This window comes from Sparus aurata, chromosome 18, assembly GCF_900880675.1.
Source record: "Sparus aurata chromosome 18, fSpaAur1.1, whole genome shotgun sequence".
In the NCBI taxonomy this organism is placed as follows: domain Eukaryota; kingdom Metazoa; phylum Chordata; class Actinopteri; order Spariformes; family Sparidae; genus Sparus; species Sparus aurata.
Genome location: NC_044204.1, coordinates 16,939,284 through 16,962,047, shown reverse-complemented (window position 1 = coordinate 16,962,047; position 22,764 = coordinate 16,939,284). Strand labels below are relative to the sequence as shown.

The 22,764-nt window shown below is 40.3% G+C and overlaps 3 protein-coding genes and 1 non-coding gene across 8 annotated transcripts; 3 read left to right on the top strand and 1 right to left on the bottom strand.

Annotated features, from left to right (window-relative positions):
• Window positions 1-557: 557 nt before the first annotated feature.
• Window positions 558-7,109, top strand: hprt1 (hypoxanthine phosphoribosyltransferase 1). The gene is made up of 9 exons (XM_030395876.1): window positions 558-796; window positions 2,886-2,992; window positions 3,360-3,543; window positions 4,730-4,795; window positions 5,539-5,556; window positions 5,646-5,728; window positions 5,918-5,964; window positions 6,139-6,215; window positions 6,298-7,109. The coding sequence occupies exons 1-9, from the start codon at window positions 770-772 to the stop codon at window positions 6,343-6,345; spliced, it is 657 nt and encodes a 218-aa protein (XP_030251736.1). The 5' UTR covers window positions 558-769; the 3' UTR covers window positions 6,346-7,109.
• A 696-nt stretch (window positions 7,110-7,805) lies between these two features.
• On the top strand, window positions 7,806-15,227 carry pabir2 (PABIR family member 2). Of its 5 annotated transcripts, XM_030395873.1 has the most exons (11): window positions 7,806-8,014; window positions 8,094-8,183; window positions 9,408-9,486; window positions 9,581-9,634; window positions 10,025-10,068; window positions 10,192-10,246; window positions 10,580-10,681; window positions 11,254-11,339; window positions 11,628-11,692; window positions 12,810-12,906; window positions 13,384-15,227. In XM_030395873.1, exons 2-11 carry the CDS (start codon window positions 8,125-8,127, stop codon window positions 13,520-13,522), a joined length of 780 nt encoding a protein of 259 aa, XP_030251733.1. In that variant the 5' UTR covers window positions 7,806-8,014; window positions 8,094-8,124; the 3' UTR covers window positions 13,523-15,227. The 5 variants fall into 5 exon arrangements, with proteins under 5 accessions (XP_030251733.1, XP_030251735.1, XP_030251732.1 ...); XM_030395875.1 differs by lacking the exon at window positions 8,094-8,183; XM_030395872.1 differs by lacking the exon at window positions 8,094-8,183 and having other exon boundaries at window positions 7,806-8,061.
• Window positions 10,352-10,499, top strand: LOC115569393 (small nucleolar RNA U109). Its single transcript, XR_003981546.1, has one exon. It is a non-coding gene; the product is annotated as a small nucleolar RNA U109 (small nucleolar RNA).
• A 1,643-nt stretch (window positions 15,228-16,870) lies between the features above and the next one.
• mospd1 (motile sperm domain containing 1) lies at window positions 16,871-21,829 on the bottom strand. Its single transcript, XM_030397342.1, has 6 exons — window positions 21,677-21,829; window positions 19,959-20,261; window positions 19,769-19,844; window positions 19,426-19,658; window positions 18,617-18,778; window positions 16,871-17,578 (listed from the first exon to the last, which is right to left on the bottom strand). The coding sequence occupies exons 2-6, from the start codon at window positions 20,110-20,112 to the stop codon at window positions 17,547-17,549; spliced, it is 657 nt and encodes a 218-aa protein (XP_030253202.1). The 5' UTR covers window positions 20,113-20,261; window positions 21,677-21,829; the 3' UTR covers window positions 16,871-17,546.
• Between the last annotated feature and the right edge of the window lie 935 nt (window positions 21,830-22,764).

Here is a 22,764-nt window from a genome sequence, read left to right as displayed (position 1 = left end):
AAGTTTTCAAAGACTTAGACAACTTTATTGATCCTTTTGGGAGGTTCCCTCAAGGAAATTGAAATACAAATATACGGAATTTACACTTCATTCTGACATTTAAATATGAACAGTGTTTTTGTTCTAAGTAACTGTACGATGTTCAAACAGAAAAATGTGGAGGCACATTGAGTGTTCACAACAGTAGCTGCCCCTAGGTGATGAAATCTATCTGTATCTTTACTATCATCGGCATGCTTTACCGCGTGCAACCTAACTTGCCCTAAAAAGGTAAAAAGTGGTTTTGTTCACAAGTCCAAGGTCACGGTCGTTGACTGCAGACTTCACTTTATGAGTCAGACCTGTGGCTGCCACTCAACTGTGTATTCATACCCACACCTGTACCAAGACAGGGTCAGATTAAAAAAAATAATGAGTACATGTTCATAAAGCCAATATTGTTGAGATATACTGCTTTGGCCGCGAGCTTCATGCAGCGGTTACACGCACACACACGCACACCGAGGCGGGGCGGGGCTTATCCGTTCCTGCTCATTTGATTTGCCCGCGGCGCTCTTGCGTCATCATATACACAACGGCGGAGCTACAGTAGAGCCGCAGCCCGGAAAAAGACAGCAGCCTCTTCTAGCAACTGAGCTAGCTGCCTCCATGTGTGTGCTGTCACAAGGGTGACGAGTCCGCGAAATCAAACTGAGAGTTCATTTTGTGCCCTCTACTCTGAAAACCACGGTAGTCTGCGTACAACTGACGGACAGGGACCAACACGGACATGGCGACATCCAGCCCCTGTGTTGTGGTAAGTCCCCCTCAGCAACCGGAGTGAATGTAGAGAATGGAGGTGGTTGCGGTTCCCTTTACATTCCCACTGGAGACACGCTGTACCCAGCCGAGACTGCGTTTGTTACAGACCTTACACAGCACAATAGACCTCACCTGACCTTCCCCCACTGTGTGATGTTAGTAGATAATAACCTGTGTGTTCGCCTCGGTAACACGTTTCGGTGTTGGTAACAGTTAACGCATTGTGTTTCCCAACGTAGCGTGGCCTGCGGCTATGGAGACGGTCACAGACACGCGCTCTCCACGCTTTGCGTAGGTGACGCAAGGCACGTTTCTGGATGGACTCAAATGTGGATGGATTAAAACATGATGTGTGGGATTACGTGTAGTGAGAGCAGGTTGAGAGTTTGATTAGTGCAGTTACACGCGTATACGCAATTACAATCAGACTACCCGCAAACGGACGAGCTGGAAAAAGGGGGCGTGTTGGGGATCCTCTGTGTATAAGATATAGCGTGTCCAAATATTATTTTATATCTGCAAGCTCGTGTTTGAGGCGAGTAAGGGTTACATTTTCTCTCTAAAAGTGAAACAGTTCAAGCAAGAACATCTGTGAAGTGGTGCTTATTTGGACAAGAGCTGTTTGGTTGGTTGTTTTGTTTCTGGGGAGAAAAATAGAAGAAATTGTTCCCTTTGGCAAATCAAGAAGAATAAAGATTAATAATCTGAGGAAATGGCATCAACAGCTCGTTCCACTTATCGATATCTAAAAGGCTACTTGTTTTTTTTTCCAGTGAACCTTTCCAGTGAAGGGCGTTCCAGCCTGATCTGGAGCAGCATTTCAGGGACAGACATATGCAGTAAGAAAAGTCTGTTTGAGTCTCAGCACTAGATGCTGCCTGTGTGCAATCTATGTACATTTTGTCATACATATTATAGATGAGTAGACTAGCCTGTGATGGCATCTATAGTTGATTAAATAAAACATCAACCATAGACCAGTGTGGCCTACTTTCCAGGACATTTCCAGCATTTGGAAGCCAGTGTTTGGTTGTGTTGAAGTCTGACCGTCAGTCTGGCAGACAGACACACTTGCTGACAGTGTATTGAAGCTAAATTCACTTTTTGCTAATATGGCATTACAGTGGAAGATCCTTGTGTGCCTCATTTCAAATTCAATTATCTGCACAGTGCAGCATTGCCAAACTTGGACTTTGTTTGCCCCTACATTGACCTCAGACTAGCTCATCGAGTTGTTTTCTCAGTTGCGTTTTACTGTCCAGCCTAGTTTCTTATACAATCGAAAAAACAAGCATGTATATAACGGTAGAAAATACTCCTTTGGATCATGATACCATGATGACATCTGGTCGATATCAGTCATTGTTATTTGGATTTGAAAGGGTGTAGCCCAAACATATGGGCATGTTTTTTTTTTTCATTTTGGCGGTCACAAGGAGGAATGCTTTGTTCGAGGTTTAACCACATATGACGGGAAGACTGACACTATGCAATCCAGTGGGTAGTAAAGCAATAACATTTTGTGACTTGGGTGAAACCAAAATTTGCACCATTATAAATACTTTGAGTGCGGCAGTGGTCCCTCACATCATTCCCACGGCACCTCGAGCTTGGCACCAGTTTCTCAGCTGTCACATGATACCAGTTATGTTGTCTGGGTTCATGTGGCATGCAGCCTGAGCTTGAGCAGGACATTTGATTTAAAAAACATAAGAAATAACTTCCAGTGAAAGACTTTGCATAATAAGGGATTTCTGGAAAGACTATTTAGTCAACATTTTTAATTAGGAGAGACCTTCAGTAGTGGCAAAGGGAATGATTCACTGACATTGTGATGATTCCTCTTAGAATCTAAGATGACATCTGTCTGTTATTGCTAAACTCTGCAGAATAAAGCATTGTGCTCGGATGATCTGTTTTATAGAGGCAGCAAAATATAATGCGGGAGCTGGTGGGAAAGTAGACCCGTGTAGACCTCAACATTTACCATGTACTGCCCTGTATCAGATGAATGCCTCATGCCCCATGTTAGGTAACACCCTTGAGATTTTTTTTTAACCCCTTTCTGTGGGGTTTCATTTCAGATCAGTGATGATGAGCAGGGATATGACCTGGACCTTTTCTGCATACCAAAGCACTATGCCTCTGACCTGGAGAGGGTCTACATACCACATGGACTCATCCTGGACAGGTGGGTTTGTCAGGTTCAGGGGAGTTTGACAAGTAGTCTGTTTTGACAAAAGCCCTGTTGGAAGATGTTCACTTACTGTATCTTTCAAGCTGGACATGCTCACTCAAATTTGATTTGATGATAAGAAGTAAGAGATCATATTTTTCTATTTGCAGATTTGGGATTTAATGAATAATAGAAAATAAATGTTGAGTGTTTTGTGTTAACTGGATCTCTGGTGTTATTATACTTTGGAGTGCTTTAGAAATGACAGCTATGCCTGCTGACTCAAACAGAAAGAAAATGGGAACTACTGCTGACTGTAGCACAAACTAAGCTGACTATCCTCTCTCTGACTCTCTGTTTCCCCCCTCTCACGTGACCCCAGGACAGAGCGACTGGCCAGAGAAATCATGAAGGAAATGGGGGGGCACCACATCGTGGCCCTGTGTGTGCTCAAAGGGGGCTACAAGTTCTTTGCAGACCTGCTGGACTACATCAAGGCCCTGAACCGGAACAGTGACCGCTCCATCCCAATGACAGTGGACTTCATTCGCCTCAAGAGCTACTGTGTAATCTGTTCACCATTTTGTTTTTGTTCTGTGTTTATGTACAAAAGCCGGGTTTCCACCACAATATTTTTTCCCAGGAACTAGAAACCTATAAAGGAACTCAGTTTGCTACCATCACAGGGACAAGGGTCTATATTAAGTTTCAGGGACACTATTTTACCCCTTCAAATAGTCCTTGCTCAATGTGTTGTACTTTACAAAAGTACAGATACTTTTGGTTTGTTTTTTGTTAATTGTGCTCTGACAAATCATTATGAGTCAAATCATATAACAAATGGACCATTGTTTATCAACTTTGTATAGCTGCACGCATAAATGACGTGTACAAACAGTCATCTTGTTATTCATGTGTCAGTGGACTAGTTTGCCAAATCCTCACAGGTCTGAAGGAACCAGTCTTTCTTTGTTAAATTGTTGCGACTAACATTTCCATGTGCTGTGAAAACACAGCTAAGGGCGCACATGCACATGCTTGAGAATGCGGAGAATGTTGTATCCATTCTGGTCGACAGTTTGACATTTTTCCACTAATCATAAGTTGCTGGTGCTGAGAAGCATAGTGTGCCAGCAAAAAGAGGAAAGGTGAAGACTTCAAGCTAGCAACAATGGACGTATTACATTTGTAAATGTTTTATAGGGAAGACATTTTTTTCATAAAATGCAAATCAGTTCCTGTTTCCATCCAATACTGGAATGTGAATATTAGGATTTTATTTGAGTGAAACACATGGCTGAATTTAATTAAATGGTGGTTTTATCCAAAGAGCTTTGCAATTTGCTTCTTGTTGACTCATTGACAAGCACACTGACCACTATGAGACCGATGAGTCACAGTCACCATGACAGTCATGATTCACTGTTTCGATTGTTGAATTTTATTGTCAATGATACACCAACTTTTCCACCACAGCCAACTTTTTTGCGATATTTCATTTGAATTTTTATGAGAATGAGAATGCACTGAAAGACCTGATGGATGGAAACACACTTAATGATACACAAAATGTGTTTTGTTGCAACAGAGTGTACATGATTTTGTTGTTAACTTTGTTTGTGCATTGTGCATTTTGACGCATATGCAACAAACACACTTTCTAATATTCAACATATGTAGCTGTTAAGTTAATTTACACTTTCTACCACTGTACAACATATAATGTGAAGTATGCTTCCCTTGTCCTCACAGAATGACCAGTCGACAGGCGAAATCAAAGTCATTGGTGGAGATGACCTTTCTACTTTGACTGGCAAGGTAAGACGTCAGACGATAGTGTTGTGTCAATATGTGTTGACACTGTGATCAATGGTAAAAACGATAATATGAACTTAAACTTAGTAACAATACTTGAAATTATAAATGTTGACATGAGCAGACAATTTATATTAACTGATTAGCATCCAGTCATAAGGAATTAAAAAATTAATTGATCAGGACTATCACAAATTGTGGTGATGATCTGTGGTACACTTGCTAATACCTTCATCATGATTTAGGCACATTTTCTGGGATCAGCGTCCAGATACGTTCTCCGATAAAAATAACCCTATCTTGACTATCTCAACTATGCATGAGTAATTCCCTACCATAGATCATTCAATCCCCGCCCCAAAATTGCATTCATTTGTCACCCAGTTTTGTTGAGCAGGCATCTTTTGGCACTTTCATGGCACAGAATAGACGCTTGATCGCTCTTTCTATCAATTTTATGGTGTGTGCGGATACCAGCACATTGTACATGTTAGGTTTACTCCTGCCAAAGTCAAAACACAGCAGACTACATTCTGATTAAGACGTATATACTCCTTGCATCAACATGTCTTTTTTCCTTATCCGGATAACGTGTCCAGATACAGATCACATTTTAATACCAGTTGTAAAAAGGCCACCGTGATGGAGATGCACAAACAATTCTTTTGAGTTCCATTTCATATTAAAATGTATTCAGTCCACTTTTTCTCACCAAAATAATGATAATTTTTTTTCTTTTTACACAGAACGTCTTGATTGTGGAGGTATGTACACGTGTTGTCTTCTTCAGTAACTTCGACCGCTTTCTAATCCAACACTGCTGATATGAGCTTCTCTCGTGCTTCATTTCAAGGACATCATCGACACAGGGAAAACGATGAAGACACTATTGCAACTCCTCAAACAGTACAATCCCCAAATGGTTAAAGTAGCAAGGTAATGTGATCCCTTTGAAACTCCCTTCTGAGTACAATCTCCTCCATGTGATCATGTTTCTCTGAATGTTTTATAAACAACTGATTTTAGTGGTTTTCACTGTGAGTCTCTCAGACTGTTGTGTCTCTTTATCAGGGTTTCATGCAGCTTTTAAGTATTATTATTGATGATAAATTTTTCTGTTTTCAGTTTGTTGGTGAAGAGAACACCAAGAAGTGTTGGCTACCGGCCGGACTGTGAGTTCAAGCCAATAAATGTTTCTAACAGACGATAGTGTTATGTACTGGAAGTTACACAGTATAGATGCCTGAAAGTGTGCTTTTAAAACGAGGCTTTGTATACTTAATTTCAGTGCTGTCAGTATATCACTACAAAGACAAGTAACCGATTTATTCATCCATTTGTTTCAGTCGTAGGATTCGAGGTCCCTGACAAATTTGTGGTTGGGTACGCACTAGACTACAACGAGTACTTTAGAGATCTAAATGTAAGTATTTCAGATGGATAAAGAAACGTAATGAGAAAATCAATAATATCCTGCAATACTCATCTATGCTTTTCTGTTTCAGCATATCTGCGTCATTAGTGAAACAGGGAAGGAGAAGTACAAGGCGTGAGCAGCACCTCCGAACAGTTTTTAATGAATGGTTCCTTCAGCGGTTCATTTTATATTGTATTACTTCATATTTGTGTCATAAAAAATACTCTGCCTGCTCAGGGTCTCTGAGGGAACACTGATGGAGCGATACTCCTGACAGTTGCATTGCCTGCTTTAGCGGCACACACACACATAGATTACGTTTTGAGAAAATTGATTGCTATAGAACCACGTCTGGGTTAGTCAGCATGGAGCCCTGCCTCACCTGAAATAAGTATAATGCTTCTGTGCCCCCACACTGATTTATTTGTTTTAAGCAATGGAGTAATTTAAAAAGAGCAATGCTGCTACTTTAAAGTACTTGATCACAACCGTGCTATGTTTCCAGATTTGACAACCTCATATTTAACAAGAAATTGCTTTTATCGTAATTTTACTTTTACCTCAAACTATCATTAGCTGTTTTAGGGGGAACCCTAAAAGAGGATGTTACATTTTCTTGACATCTGCTTGTATATTTTTGGACAACACACTTCCTTGGTTGTTGTGCTGTGTGATAACACTTTCTTCAGATACATTCAGTAGAAAAACAAGGTATCCCGAATTAAACACGAGTATGCTGAAGATGAAATACCCTCTTATTGTTGAGTTGTAGTGAACTGTCTGAAAAAGCACCCATGCAACCAATTTACTTTGTGTAGCAGGACCCATTCTTTATATATGCTGTAAAGACATGTATAATTTACACATGTAAATGTTCAATTATAGTTTTACTGAACTTAATCGACCATGTTTGAACTCCTCCATCTGTATCTGCCTGTCAATGAAACCCACAATTATTTCTACTTTGTAAAATGTTCCCATTCAACGGTGCCATCACTATAACCAACGCCAGTGCCCGCCAGTAAATGTTCACACTGTTCCATGACTGGTGAATTGTACTACAAAGTTTTAAAAACAACATGCCAAATACTTAGATGAAATACCGAGCTGACTTCTGGCCAGTCAATAGAGAAAATATTGGGAGATGAAGATAAGATTAATAACTTCCCCAAATAAGTATATACTGATTGAGTGTGTGTCGTGTCCAGGAGTAAACAGAACATGAAATGTTGAACCTGTTGTTGTCATCAGACTTTGAACTTCAAGCTGCTTATGTTCCCAGTAGGTCAGTGATTACAGCTGGATGACCATTAACTGAGAGAAGAGGAAAGACGACATGACTGATTTTAATACCAGCAGAAATGTCTTTGTATTGATGCTAAAAATTAAAAAAAATCCCACTGGGCTTTTCATGGGTTCAACTATAATGAAATCGAATTAAAATTCTCTGTACTTAGCGGACTGATACAACCTCGAATATTTGCAAGTCAAGGACATTTCAATATGGGACCATGGCTTTTTTAAAACTTAATTTACATAATTTTCATTGTCATTTAATTGAGTCATATTGTTTATGGAAACCAAAGCACTGTGTGAATGTACATGAAAATACACGTTGAAGACTTAATAATAATAATAAAAAAAAGAAAGATGAGTTATTAGAATTGCAGCCAGTCAGTATGAACACTGGGGTGTTTGGTTAGTGTGAGTCCTGAAAACAGAAAATGTTCCAGAAGAATCTCACCTCCGTGCTGCTGGAGGCAGCTGCACTGGGCCTCCTGTGGGCGAAGATGTCGAGGGACCAGGTCACAACCAACACAAACATTTGTGATAAAGCTGAATATGTCGTTTTGTAAGTGTGACATGTTAGGTCTGACATTGCAGGTGCTTTGAGAGTTTTTCCAGGAACCAGAGGATGCAGTTCGCCACATTCCGCCTCAGCATGCCGGTAAAGGGAGCGATTTCATTGGACAGGTTAGCCAACATTAAAAGGGGCGTGAAGTTTGCGGCTAGCTGCTAGCCCCTGTGGTATCATCTGGGACCTGGTTCATTCTTGGCGGCGACCTGCAGAAACGAAAAACCAAATTATAGAGCGTAGACAATTTCAAGTAGACAACGTTTAGTTTGCTTGTGTGAGCCGTAGTAGCTATCAAACTGGTGGACAGGATAATTTGGTGAAATGGAGACCCGGCCTCTCTCTGGACATGGCATTGTGGCTATTGGCGTTAATGCTAACTTAGCTAGCCAGTTAGCCTACTGAGCTAGGTAGCTGGACTGAATCGTTTAACTAGCAAGTAATAACACTGGCTAACATCAGCTAGCCACTCAGTGTTAGCAAGAAGATTCCCTCGCGTTATGACAATCACTTAACAGCAGTGTTCACCTACGTTAAACTTAGCTGTCGTTTTAAGTGAGCAGCTGCTCAGTTTGGCTAACATTAGCTAGTTTGCCGCGCTAACGGCAGTAACGTTAGTGGTAGTTAGGGAGCGCGTCAGTCGTCACCCACAGCTGCCTTGCACCAGCAGACTAACGGGCCGGTAGCTAAGAGTTGCCGGGCATTGTGCGGTATGTAGCCATGGCATGCTAACTATCCATCAGGAAAGTTGGTGACTGGTCATAACGTTACAGCCAACGTTAGCACAGGCCATCTCTGGCGGAACATATAGTTGTAATGTGAAGAGTTATAGAGATAACGTTGTTATGTTCAATATCCATCGTTAAGTTGCTTCAACATTGGAGTTACAGACGACAGGGCCTTGCAGGTTTAGTACACTGCGTTAGCTCGTTTAACTCTCGACAGCTCAGTTGCCTCAATGGTGGTGATGTTTCTTCATAACATGTAAAGTTAGCAAAGTTCGAGGAGCAACAATGTAACATCACACGGAGCTGGTCAGACATTGTATGTTTATGAATTGGCCACAGGCTGCGTTAGCTAGCACAATGAACAACTCGGGAGGGTTGCCACAAGAAAAGATGGAGCTGGATCTGGAAATCCCATCTTCATTAGTTCAGAGCGATGGACACTTGAGGAGATCCAACAGTGCACCCATGATAAATGGCTTAAGGTCCTACAATATGATTTAGTTACACTGATTTACTGCATAATCTTTCATTGACTGTGACGTCATTTTTCATACATGTTGAATTAACTTCAGTAATACGAAACACATGACTTGTTTTGTGAATTTGTCATTCCAGTGATAACTCTCAAGTGTTCCAGAGAGAGGTCCTGCGAAGCCGGAGGAATAGCACCACAGTAGTCAACAGGCCCAACATGGTACGATACCTCATCACACACACATTTGCCAAAGTAATTTGTGTTGAATTATTCAGTGTTCACTGTTCCCCTGTCTACACACATTCCTCTACAGGTCCCCTCATCACCTATTCGCGTCCCCAGCACCAGACTTCATCAAATAAAACAAGTAAGAAACCATATGTAGAAATGTTTCCGAGCATGTCAGACCACTGTCTCCCTCTCAAGCCATAGGGAGTGACGGTGTCTTAAAAACATGCAAGAACAAACAGTTCTTGGAGTTTACAGGGCCATCGATCTTTTAGAGTTGATCAATTGGTAGTATCAGACTCCAACAGAGGAAACTGTTACTCTGATGTTGCTTAGTGGTGGAATTTAATCATCAAACATAACATGAAAAGACCATCACTTGGCTTTCGGGTTTAGATTGCGGTTGTACCTTTTTTGAGTAGTGATATACTACTAGATATTGCTTTTGAAATCCTGTTTGCTGAATGTATGTGAATCAGAAAAGCAAAGAGGACCTGATTACCATTAACCCTCTTGTGTGCTCTTGCAGGAGGAGGGAGTAGACGTGATGAACAGGGAGACTGCTCATGAACGGTAAGATGTGTTTATGAATTAATTTGGTGAACAAAGGGGGTTTGCTTGACTTATTACTTTTCTGCAGGTGAAAAGCTTACAGGCATCAACTTATTCCCTGTTTATCTATTTTTGTAAACACAGGGAAGTTCAAGCCGCCATGCAGATGAGCCAGTCCTGGGAAGAAAGCCTCAGTCTGGTAAAGAGTGACTCTTCGTTACAGTTTGTCCAACCCCCATCAGTGCTGTTGATATGTCCTGTTTCTCTGAATCCTTGAAAGTCAGCTGTGTGTTTTACCTTCCCATTGCATGTTTTGGCCCTGGGCCATGATTGGCCACTCCATTTCTGTAGAGAGGGCGAGTACAAACATGCTACATTAACAGTTGTGGAGTTAACAGGGCCACCAGTCTATCAAGGCCAGACTGAGTTGGTAGTATAATACTCCAACATACTTTGTTTTTTAATGACTCATTACATTGTACTTTATACATGCAAGTACATGGCTGCTAATGTGGTAACTGTGTGTTCTTAGAGTGACAATGATTTGGAGAAGTCGGCATCTTCGTCTCCAAAGCGCATCGACTTTGTGCCTGTGTCTCCTGCCCCATCCCCAACCAGAGGGATAGGAAAAAAGGTACGTCTGCTCTCAGTATGTTTACACCCACCTAACCTGATTTATTCTGTGAGTAACCAGATGACGGTCATAGTTAAAGCATTTTCATGGTTGCTGTAACTTGATTTTCTTAACTACTTGAAATCAGGTAATGTAGTGGACTGTGTGGCAGCCTCCAGGAAGCAGTTTATTAGCAACAGGAGAACACAAAAATTGTTCCTGATGAAACTTTTGGCCAAATATGTTTTCTTTCAATTTATTGCAGCTTAAAAAAAAACGTATTCATTGCAGGCCAAATCAATGTTTGTGTCTAGAAATACATCTGCATCTGATTAATTCCCTTCTCTGCTACAATAAAATATTTGTACATGCAGAATTATCTAAAAGATGAGTTTAATTTAATTTTGCCTTCTCCATTTTGATCTTAATTTAAGAAAGCTCACCCTTAAAATACGCTTACATATGAACAGCAAGAGTATTGCCTCAGTCTGGTCTTAGTCAATTTGTGACTTTTTGATTCCTTGATGCTGATGGTTTATGTTCAACCTCATTCCCATCTTGTCTGTCTTCTATTTTGTCTTTTTTGTAAGCAGCAGTGTTTCTCTCCTTCACTACAAATCCTTGTAAGCAGCAACGGCCTGACACCAAGCCCAATACCCAGTCCAACGCGGCGCTTCAGGTGAGCACCAAGTCTTTGACTAATAACTGCAGTCAATAACATAATCTACCGGTGTTTCTTTTGTTCTGTTCTAAATAAGCAATATCTCAGTTTACTGTGAGACTACAGGAGTACCAGCTGGCTCCAATTTGACTCATTTCTCCCTGTTTGACTTTTAATGCACTTTACAGCAATTTAATGTGTTGACTTTTTACAAATGTCTGAGTAAACTATAATAAAATTATCGAATGACAAATCTTAAGACTTATTGTGTCTGTACCTGTACCTGACGTTTTCTGTGCTCTATAGCCGACGGAGTCAAAGCCCAATCAACTGCATCAGAGCCAGCATACTTGGGCCGATAAAACGCAAAGGTGAGATACCTAACACGTCCTGCTTTGAGATGATTATTCTCATATCTGTTGTCTTTGTTATTAGAGGCAATTGGGGAAATATTGGCTGTATAATATGAATGGGGTTCTCACTATGCACTAGTAACTACAGTATTGAAGCTCGACATTCAAAATCGCTATGTTGGTGAGTCAGGGACTGAGGCTCTGCATCAACACTTGGGAAATGATTAGGTTGCCTTTACAAAGTTAAATCTACAATTAATAAGCAGTTTAGATAACTTGCCATATCACGGATCATCTTCGTTCAGTTAAATCACTATCTGGTCACTTTTTAAATTAGTGACAACAGCAAATTATACAGAGAATACGCATACATCATGCACCCGAGCTTAAGGTTAGCTTACCTTGCATTCGCTGAAAGGCTGAGGGTGATGGTTGCGCAAATGAGTAAGTAAATTGGACGCGTTTCCGCCCCTCGCAACAACTTTGTTCTTGCAGCTCCTGCAGACAGGGCTGCCATCCTCGACCAGCTGTCCCTGAGCATTCTTATGATAACCAAAATCCGGCCAGACTTCAGATTTGGTTCTCTTTGAAGGCGGAAAAATGCCTTGAGGGCCGCTACTATCGCGTCCTCCCTCCGCCATGTCTTCTTCACTACATAACAAGCGCACGTTGCGCACTGCGCTTGCGTAGTGAGACTTAAGAAGTATCTTGCGAGTTTTTCACATCATGGTTATCGACCGCAGCAGTTACCATGGTAATTAAAACTTAAACGGTAACCTTCACCGTCTGGAATTTTACCGTGACACCAGTAACCATTACATCCCTATTGGTGATCTTCAAGTAACTTATGAACTTCAATTAGCTTGATTTTAAGTTTTTTTGTGACCTTCTTAAAAACTTGTTGTTGCATATGGACTCAGGTATTATAATTCCTGGTACATTGATTCTGCTTATAGTTCACTGCTAATAGTTCACTTAATTCTGTTGATGACATTCAAAGTGTAATTCAGAAATTTACCATAAGACTACAGTGGTTCTCTCTGGTAACAAACCAATTAGATCTGTACTTTATACTAGTATAAGCCACAGTGTTTATTGAGAGATTTCTAAAGGTCAGGGTGCCTCTCTTCTGCAGGTGAGATGGAGACAGAGAGTCAGCCTAAGAGGCTCTTCCAGGGTACCACCACCATGCTGTCCTCTGACGTATCCAACCTGTCGGATCGCAGTTCCTGGTAAGACCTTTTGGATCAACTCAAATGTAGGAAATGGCACCATCTAGATAATGATGTATTTGTTCAAAAATTCTCTAAACTTATTCAGGATTATATGAATGACACAAATGCCTCGAATGTAATTGGCAGTGTATTTTCAACAGCCAACTGCTACCCTTACAAAGACAGGATGCCTTGTTGTGGGTGCACACAGAGCTATTGGCTAGAAATTAGTTTCCTGTGTGTGATGCTTCTCTCACACTTAGTTGTAAGGTAGAACTTTGGGGGAGGGAAATGTATATGTAAATGTAACATTTAAACTGGAATCTTCAAGTATTTTAATCAACTTAACTTTAAAGCAGTATTTTAATGCAAAATGGAGAAAATGTGACAGTGAATTAAACCAAATGTCAGCTTCTCATCAGCTATCGATATACTGTGATATAGCAGCTGTTTTCCACAGTCACAGTTCACACTGAACTTGACATTTTCTCTCAGTCATTCTCCAGATTTGCTGGACGGCAGCCTCAGCAGCATCGGCTCCTCCACAGACTCGCCGGGCAAAATGGAGGGAGTCTCGCCCTCCTCATCCAGCAACTCCCCCTTCGCTTCCCTCCAGGATTTGTCCCCAAAGTGAGCATGGGAGAGCAAAAGAAACTCAAAGACTGGAGTCAAAAAGCCTCTCTCCAAGGAACAAGTTTCCTTCTCAGACCCTCCACCACACCATCGCCTAGATTTGGTTTAAGTGGAACGTTTAATTCTGAGCAGCTGCTTTCATGGCTACATGTTGGATTTGAGATATGTTATGAATTCATGGCTGCCATGGATGAGTTTCTGTGTGTTGGAGGTAATCCCTGTGACACTGGGACTGTCTGCAGACACTGTGAGCACCAGCTGCTAGTAGAGGATCTTTGATGGTGCTTGGCTTTCATAGTAATATTGCGTTCATAAGTGGCTATGCTTCAAATCTGTCCTACCAGTCCCCCTCACTGAAGAGAGACGTTGAGCACTGGACAAAGAGAGACTATTGGATGTTTTTGTGCTGGAAAACTTCTGTCCACAGGCTTTTGTATGTAGGCAGTGTGCAAATTTTGTAAGAAAAGATTTAACTTATTGTTTCCCTACTTTGTTTGTAATTATGTACATATTAACCATGTCTAATGTCGTACAAAATTTTCAGTTTGTGATCGGCTGTGAGGTGAATGTGGGCACAAGTCTTCAACAGCAAGCGTTTTCTTTGTAAAGAAACAAACTACTTCCGGGGTACAACTATGGACATTTCCTTCCTGTTCTACTGAAGTTATGTTTACAGCAGATATTGTTGATATTTTTATGATAGAGGCTGTGAACTGTGGTGACTTTGTTTCAGTTCGGCTTTTAAGCCCCTTTCCCCGTGACATGCTGCAACTTTAATTGCCTCGTATGAGCAGTTAATAAACCTAGCAGTAATTTGTGGATGAAAAACGATGGTTGTACTGTTGGGAGTCAACACTAAAGGTTCCTCTGTATCCTGTGTTTCTGTCAGGATGTTTTTGTAGAAAGGCAGAGAATAGAATTGATTCAGTTTCCTCTGGCAAAATTTTCGTATTTTATGGGGGAAAAAAAGTTTATTATAAAAACTGAATGGTGATAGGTTTCTATCCCCAGTAAAATAAATCCATTTGTGTTATTTACACCAAATCAACTGACCGCTGGAACGTGCAGCAAAAACAAAATGGCACCGTCACATTGTGAGTATAGAGACTGCTGTTTTTGCTGTGGTTACATTTATTAAAGAGCTTTTTGCACAGGACAGTATCCTGGAATATTTCAGCCTATGTGTTAGCGGGGGAGAAGTAAAACATTCTCGTAAAACATTCTCGTAAAACAAGATCTTAAAAATACAGTATGTGAAGGTCAAGCCTGTACTGTGATTTTTGCACCGTCATGGCCCCAGGGGTCCATAACACCTGTGTAACGTCTGCACCCTTTATGGCTGTATAGCCTTTAATGTGTATGTACAAGAGGAAGTGATTGAAAATCATTTTATGGAAGCGTGCCCTTTAATTTAAAGACAAGTGTGGTTGCAGTTAATTTACTGAATGTCTTTTCCTGTATGCAAGAAAAGAACATCTGTCAGTTCTCCCTGCTGTCATCAAGATATTTTTTCCAAGATGTTATTTTCTTTTTTTGTTTAAGTAATCTGATGAAGTGTTCGGGGCAGAAGTTAAGCAAATAATTGTAAACTATACTGTATGTCTGTGATGGCTGTAATCTGCCAAGCATGGCTAACACCATGCCTATGCTTGTCTTTTGTGATTGCAATCTTGGACATCAGGATTAAATAAATTATTTCTTTATAATGTGTGTGTAGCTTTTTTTTAGGATTCGAGAGGTGTTTTTAAGATCCAGAACCCTCACTGAGCAAAACTTTTGCACACCTGTGGATCGACAGGTGCGTAGAAGACTAGGGGTCCACAAAATCAAAACAAAAAACCTCCCACATAGTCCACTTCACTGCAATCAGGGAATGTTAGCATTTCTCTAAAGACCTTCATCAGCTTACTTTTTTATATACACTGAACAAAAATATAAACGCAACACTTGTTTTTGCTCCCATTTTTCATGAGCTTAAGTCAAAGATCTAAAACTTTTTCTATATATACAAAAGAACCATTTCTCTCAAATATTGTTCACAAATGTGTCTAAATCTGTGTTAGTGAGCACTTCTCCTTTGCCGAGATAATCCATCCCACCTCACAGGTGTGGCATATCAAGATGCTGATTAGACAGCATGATTATTGCACAGGTGTGCGTTAGGCTCGCCACAATAAAAGGCCACTCTGAAATGTGCAGTTTTGTTTTATGGGGGGGGATCAAAAACCTGTCAGTATCTGGTGTGACCACCATTTGCCTCACATCTCCTTCACATGGAGTTGATCAGGTTGTTGATTGTGGCCTGTGGAAAGTTAGTCCACTCCTCTTCAATGGTTGTGCAAAGTTGGCAGGAACTGGAACACGCTGTCGCATACGTGTCGTATCCAGAGCGTCCCAAACATGCTCAGTGGGTGACATGTCTGGTGAGTATGGCGTTGTGTGGGCGTTTATATTTTTGTTCAGTGTATGTGTGTGTGTGTGTGTATATATATATATATATATATATATATATATATATATATATATATATATATATATATATATATATATATATATATATATATATATATATATATATATATATATATATATATATATATATATATATATATATATATAGCTGCACCTGTGTTTGTTGTCCATAACATACGCCTGCCCGTACCATAACCCTACCGCCACCGTGGGCCACTTGATCCACAATGCTGACATCAGCAAACCGCTCATAAATAAAAACTAAGCTGATGAAGGTCTTTGTATAGAAAATTTTTTTTATACTAACTCCAAGGTCTTTGTGCAGAAATTTTATTAGTTATTATTAGATGTATGTTATTATTCCTGGTTGCAAGTGAAGCAGGTAATGCACATTTTTGTTTGTTCTAATTTTATCTTGAGCACTAAAATGCACTCCAATTTAAAATGTCAGTGGTGCCGTGTATTTCATTAACCTTACATGGAATCCACCATGTTTATACAGTACCCTAGAATGGATAAGCAAAACACCTGTTCTTGCGAGAGCCTTTCTAGCCATTGTAGGAGACAATGAGGCGAGGGCTATTATGTTAGTTGTAACCTGCAAACTCACAGCTACATGCAACCAAATATGACACACTGGACCTTCACCAGTGCATCCAGCGCCACAGCAGGAGCTCATCATCCCTAAACCTGGTTTACAGAGCAGCTGTACATCATGGTTTCTGTTGAGGCTGACAACTTGTAGCCGTGCATGAGACTACGGCACCATCCCCAGTAACCATCATCACAAATCTAACATCAAGCGACTATGTGCTCTACAGCCTCCTGACCCAACTTGTAAAGTGCATAAAATAACCTTAATGATGTGTGAACATTATAGCAGACAGCTGTACTGAGACTTTATTAAACGTTTGAAGCATTGATATAGTACGGCTAATAAACCACCGTCTCAAAGAGAAGATCTTTCCTTGGTGACATGTAAAAGTATCTCAAACTGGAAAAAATTAAAAACTCATTCAGATAAGGTTTCCACACATGCAAGTAACTGCATTTAGTCCTCAGAGTCTACACTAAAAAATGCTTTAAAACATCAATATAACGATGGTTACAGGTGAATACCATAACAAAATTTTAATGGCTTTATATACACATTTGCATGTCCTTAACACTCAAGTTCACCGTATTCTGTTACATAATGGCAATAAAAATACAGACACAGAGAACATGAGGCCAGACAACACTTTGAGAGGCTTCATGTTTCTTCACAGGCCCTGCTTGGGGACAGCTCCTCTCACACTACCTTTGACCTATGCACTGGAGCGCTCCACCGTTTGCATCAGTTCTGTAATTGTGTCAATTTATGAATCATCACAAAAATGTTTATTGGAAAACAAGAATACAAAATGAATCTTTGAGGGGGCGAGGTGGTTTGAATAAAGTACCCCGTCCAAACGCTGTCAGCTGTACTTGTTGGAGCGTAGTAGCTCCTCCGGTGGGAGGACATAATCTTCGTCTTGAAATTGTTACCCCGTCTCCTCTCAGCTCACAGCACTTCATGTGCGTAGGATGACCATTGTAAGAAGACCTTAAATTAACAGGGAACAAAACAGAAAAACAGGATATCTTAAACCTGAACACAGACTCTTTCAACATCATCATTTTCAGGAACAGCAATAGCGTAATTCACATTTGCAGGATATTTAACATGTGGTATAGCTGGTACGAAAGTAACACTGTGAACAGTTACTAGAACTGTGAAATATCCTGTTGATTAGTCAAACTTTAGCAGAGGTTCCCCTGAAAATCTTGGATCACGGTTAGTAAATCCACTCAAGCGGTAATGTTGTTTTTAAATGACAGGTTGGGTTTATTGTTTCATGTTTCATAGTCATCATTTCACAGATAACTGTAACCATAACTGGGTAAGTGTAACTGTAACCATAACTGTGTACATGTACATAAAGAACGATTATGATTAACAACTCAATTACTGGTGAAAAGGCAACCAGATGAGCTCACAAACAAACAATGCACAAGGCAGAACATCTTCACTGGATGATTCAGACGATGTTAAGCGTACCACTAGCACAATGTCAATATTTCAGTTTTTAATTTCACTTTCATCGTTTATCACATTATCGCAACATCCCATATAGAAGCAAGTCGGGTTTAACTGTCAAGAGTCATTGTTGGGCCAATAGTAACAAATGTATCTTAGTCCCTCTACAATAACAACAAAGCATGAAGAGCACCACATCTGTCACATGTACTATTTTTACACTTTAATACTGCTAAACTCTCTTAATAATTAAATAATATATTTGCAATTACATACTAACAAGGACATTTTTTAAAAACACAAGAATGATAAAACAATTCCAGTTTATTTCGTTGTCTTACTTTAATCCTTACCAACGTGGTCAAAAGTGATGTGCAACTTCTGTAATAATTATACAAAAGTTGTGCCACATTTGTACAAAATAACACCACCAGGTATTTTTTGACGAACATGTGAGTTGTTGATTACAACAAAAATGTGTTTCTGTCTGTTCTGTCTGACAATGCAAAACACATTTTGTCTTAAAATATGGTCTGAAGTGTGTCTGATCCTTTTTCTACTCACCAAGAACATAAGCAGCTACAAGTTTCTTGTTAACACTTAAGTGGAGGTAGACAGGCACAGAAGATTCTTGCTCCCCCAGTGTCGGGAGCATCAGGGCGGCCATACACACCAGGCCAAGCAGCACCGTCAGCACACTGGGACCTCCAGCAACAGGGCGGCTCTCTATCAGACACACACGTCTGTGTTTAATAGGATCAAACTTGTTGGTAGGATCAATTCACTGTTAACTGGCTCTTTTCAAAGGATATGTTTATGATACAAAATAACTCTAAATTAATCATTAAAACAAACAAATGTTGATAAAGAAAAGTCAGACTTATCTAGCTCGCAAGAAGGGAAAAAGCTTGAGCTCAAAGAATGTTGCGATCAGACAGGATTTATGACATTGAAGCTGATGAAATGATAAGTCTGTGCTCAGAATAGCAACACACTTCTGCACATGTTGATACGCATGTTCCACTACTGTAAAATGAAAATATTTTTTAATGAGGCTTTGGCTTGTAAGCACTTCAACTTTAAATGATAGCCTGACAGTGAATACCTGCACAACTGTTTTCTCCTGCTTTAGGTGCATAAAAGTATGTTAACTTTTATACAGAAAGATGGAACTTTACATGTACTAATCTGAACCTACAGCATCAGTAAAAAAGACATGTAGTATACACTCACACAGGCATCTTCCTAGGCCACAGACATTTAATGTAATCTACCATGTCCTGTGAAATGTAAAAAAAAAAATTCCCATATTTGAGTTTATGAGCATTTGGCCCCATCTAGTGGTCACACCTCACCACTGCTCTCCATCCTACCTGGTTGAAATGCAGTCTGTTCAAAGAACTCGCTGTCTGCAAACTGCTCTTTGATTCTGCGTTCCTCATCTTGGGCCCGGGGGCTGGGCGGCTCCAGCGTGGCCGAGGCACGGAGCGTGGCTGTCACCTCTTTACGACCCAGCGCTTTCCGCTGACTCTGCTCCGACACCTGCAGTCGGAACTTGTCGTACACCCCATAATGGCATGCCCGCACATCTCTGTGTCTGATTACTCTGTTTGGACACAAGTTTTATTGAGTGTTCACTTGACCCGATTTGAAAGTCTGTGGCCCTAGTGCTTTACCACTGCATGATAAAATAATGAGTCACAAAAACCAACTCACATGTCAACACAACACTGTGGCTTGACTGCTCCGGTGGCATCCACCACTGTGTACTTGTTTGGCGCTGTGCACAGCACTATTAAGAAGAAAAAAATTCTATAGATTATCTCAATAATCTGGAGTATTCAACAAACATAACACAGCATACATGGAATAACAAAATAGACAGTGCTTTACTCTGTTGACTGACCTTTGAACTTGAGGGCGAACTCATAAGGGTTGTAGAGGGTGAGCACCTGCTTGTGAGACGTCTGATCATCTGCGTAGAACACAAGCTCAGTGGGGAACACGAACACGGGAAGGCTTCCTTCCACCAGCTCAGGCTGTCGATGCTGCTGCTGCATTGGCTCCAGCTGAGCTCTTCCCCTTCCCCGTCCGCGGTCTGCCTCCTGGGCCCCCCCACCCCTCTCTCCACAAACTATCAAACTGTGCAACTCCCTTTAGGTGAAAATGGCACTCTCCGCTCTCATCGCCTCAGGGCCATGACGAGGTACTGTGAAGAGACACCAGTGATGAATATTAAAGTGTATTTACTCAAGAGGCACCAACGAGACACTTGACACTGACACTTTCATAGCATATTTTACTGCATTTGGTGGGGAAATAATTGCGTTTATTATTCTATTTATCGATCCAACAACTGTAAGAAAAGATTTTTGACTTTCACTCCCAGCTTTTCAAATACTGACGCATTGGTATGGTAGGACGGGACGGTCACTGCCCTAAAGCGTATTTGACGGGTTGTGAATGACAAAATACAGCCTTTAATCTGCATGTGACGAATAAAATGAAACTTACAGTATGATGAACATTCAACTACACTCCAACGGATCCTATGTTTAAGAGGCCATTACCAATGCAGATGTTTAGGATCTCAAACAATCTTAATTTCAGCACTATAATTTCTTGTTACTTATTGACTGGCATATATCCTGTTACTCTTGCATCTGTAATAAGTTATAGTCTATGTATGGTTTAAAATCAAGATGTGGACGAAGTGGTTACACTTTGTACATCAAAATATTGTTTACGCAATCACTGCGTAAAAAAATCTAACATGACAGGGACCATGCCTCCTAACTATACACCTAATTGCTAACATACATCTTTACATTAACCTTTGATTTAGGATTTAGTAGCTTTAAAAAGGTAAAATAATGCTTTGAGCCAGAGGAGATGCATTCAGTGAGTGTTGAAGGCAAAGCAGGGCAACTAGAGAAGACAGTTGAATTCAGTGACATATAGAAGTTTGAAGAAGTGCAGTTCAACAGGACAGACAGCATGAAGTGAGCTCCATGTGGTTGCTCACGTGCTTCCGTGTGTTTACATAGTTGCTGTAGAGCTCGAAGACCCAGACTCGTGGTGTTGCAACACGTTTGTTCCCTACGTATCCATAAAAAACAAGATGAATTCTTCATATGACTAGCAACGACGCTGTATTCATGTGTTTTAACTATCTGGGGCCAACTGTGTCACGATAAAGCTATTTTACCACGTTTGTGTTTGTAAGTGTATTATTTGTTGTTTTAAAATATAATCTGCCTTTTAAACTGCAGTGTAATCGCAGGTGACAACGTAAACGACACAACAAACCAGGTGCTTATGCGAATGTGTTGCTTTTAAATTTAGCAACAGGGTGATTCACACTCATTTTACCATGACTATGCTTAAACTTAATCTGAACCATATAATTTCACGACATTTACTTGCCCTAACACTGTAATAACATAACGTTTTAATGTGTTGCTACCGCTGCTACAGAGTTTTAACGTAGGTTAGCATTAGCCGACAACGAACACCCCAGATGTTAGCTGATAGCCACTTAACGTTCTCTACACGCAGTGTCATCGCAGCAAATACAACACAGAGTTGTTTTATTTCAAGGAAAAGCTGAGAGGGAGACATTACCTTGTTGTCAGCACTCGGGGTCGACTCACGTTAGTGTTATCACCAGTGTTAGAGCTTCTTCTGATCCCACCCTGTTGTTGTTTCTCTCCAGGCTTTTTTCTTTGTCAATAATATACTGCAGACCTCGCAGTGCATGCTGGGACGGCGGAGGGCGAAAGAATACGTGCAAGACGTCAACAAAGCGGACGTAAAGATGTTCCAAGCGAGGAGTATGTGCAGAATAACTCCATTATCCGTCACTTGCGGAATTAAGAGCGTAAAAATACAGTTAGCTATATTTGTGGGACACTTTTAGATATTAATGATGATGATAATCATTCAAAGTAGCTGATAACTGCGCTCACATATAGCTATTTGTTCAGGAATAACAATAGATTGAAGAGAATCGATTTTTGAAGTGTTTCACTGCGTCCATCACAATAGGATATCATCTTTACCAGGCTATTTCACCTTGCACAGACAGACAAACGTAAAGCCCTTCAGTGTAGTCATGTTGATATTCAGATATAAGACTTGATTTATCAATTTAAAAATACATATTTCATGTATTTAGCCTATTTCATAGCTTTTACCCTTTGTTTCACTTTGCGCAAATGACACACAACAATTAACTGCTTAGGATATTGTTATAAAGCATATGCATAATAGTTTGAGCAGAAAGACCTGTCAAAAAAGATGAGGCCTTTATTTTGTTACAGTAGGTTATGTGTTTGGGTTTAGCTACTATGACTTTCTACTGACCTTTAATCAATGCAGTATTTTTCTCTAGTTTGTAATAGTCTTAGTTTATAATTTACATTTGTCTGCGTTTTAGGATGATTTACTGGTAAAGTGTTTGATAAAGTGTTACAAAGACATATCAAAAATACTTTTTAATGTTACAGCGATGCTGCCTTCAAGTGCTGTCGGATGTATTTCAATCATTAAAGCACATGCAGAACAGGAGGTCTTCATGTGGTTCTGGAGGTTTGATGGTGAAAATGACTTTATATATTTCCAATGCTAAATTGTTTTTGGTGGGTTGTTGGAGTGAATTTGCGTTGCCTGTGTTCTACCTACTCAGTTATCTGTTTCTAACTTAAATGTGC

Bases quoted from the DNA above. Each gene is read 5' to 3' on its own strand.
- mospd1 (XM_030397342.1), bottom strand. From the start codon at position 20,112: ATGCAGCAGCAGCATCGACAGCCTGAGCTGGTGGAAGGAAGCCTTCCC. The intron at 19,659-19,768 runs GTGAGTTGGTTT...GTGTCCAAACAG, and splicing joins CCACAGTGTTGTGTTGACAT to AGTAATCAGACACAGAGATG. The intron at 17,579-18,616 runs GTGAGTAGAAAA...TGTTAATTTAAG, and splicing joins TGTAGCTGCTTATGTTCTTG to GTCTTCTTACAATGGTCATC.
- hprt1 (XM_030395876.1), top strand. From the start codon at position 770: ATGGCGACATCCAGCCCCTGTGTTGTG. The intron at 797-2,885 runs GTAAGTCCCCCT...GTTTCATTTCAG, and splicing joins CATCCAGCCCCTGTGTTGTG to ATCAGTGATGATGAGCAGGG. The intron at 5,965-6,138 runs GTGAGTTCAAGC...CATTTGTTTCAG, and splicing joins TGTTGGCTACCGGCCGGACT to TCGTAGGATTCGAGGTCCCT.
- pabir2 (XM_030395871.1), top strand. From the start codon at position 9,111: ATGTTTATGAATTGGCCACAGGCTGCGTTAGCTAGCACAATGAACAAC. The intron at 9,275-9,407 runs GTCCTACAATAT...TTGTCATTCCAG, and splicing joins CCCATGATAAATGGCTTAAG to TGATAACTCTCAAGTGTTCC. The intron at 10,069-10,191 runs GTAAGATGTGTT...TTGTAAACACAG, and splicing joins AGGGAGACTGCTCATGAACG to GGAAGTTCAAGCCGCCATGC.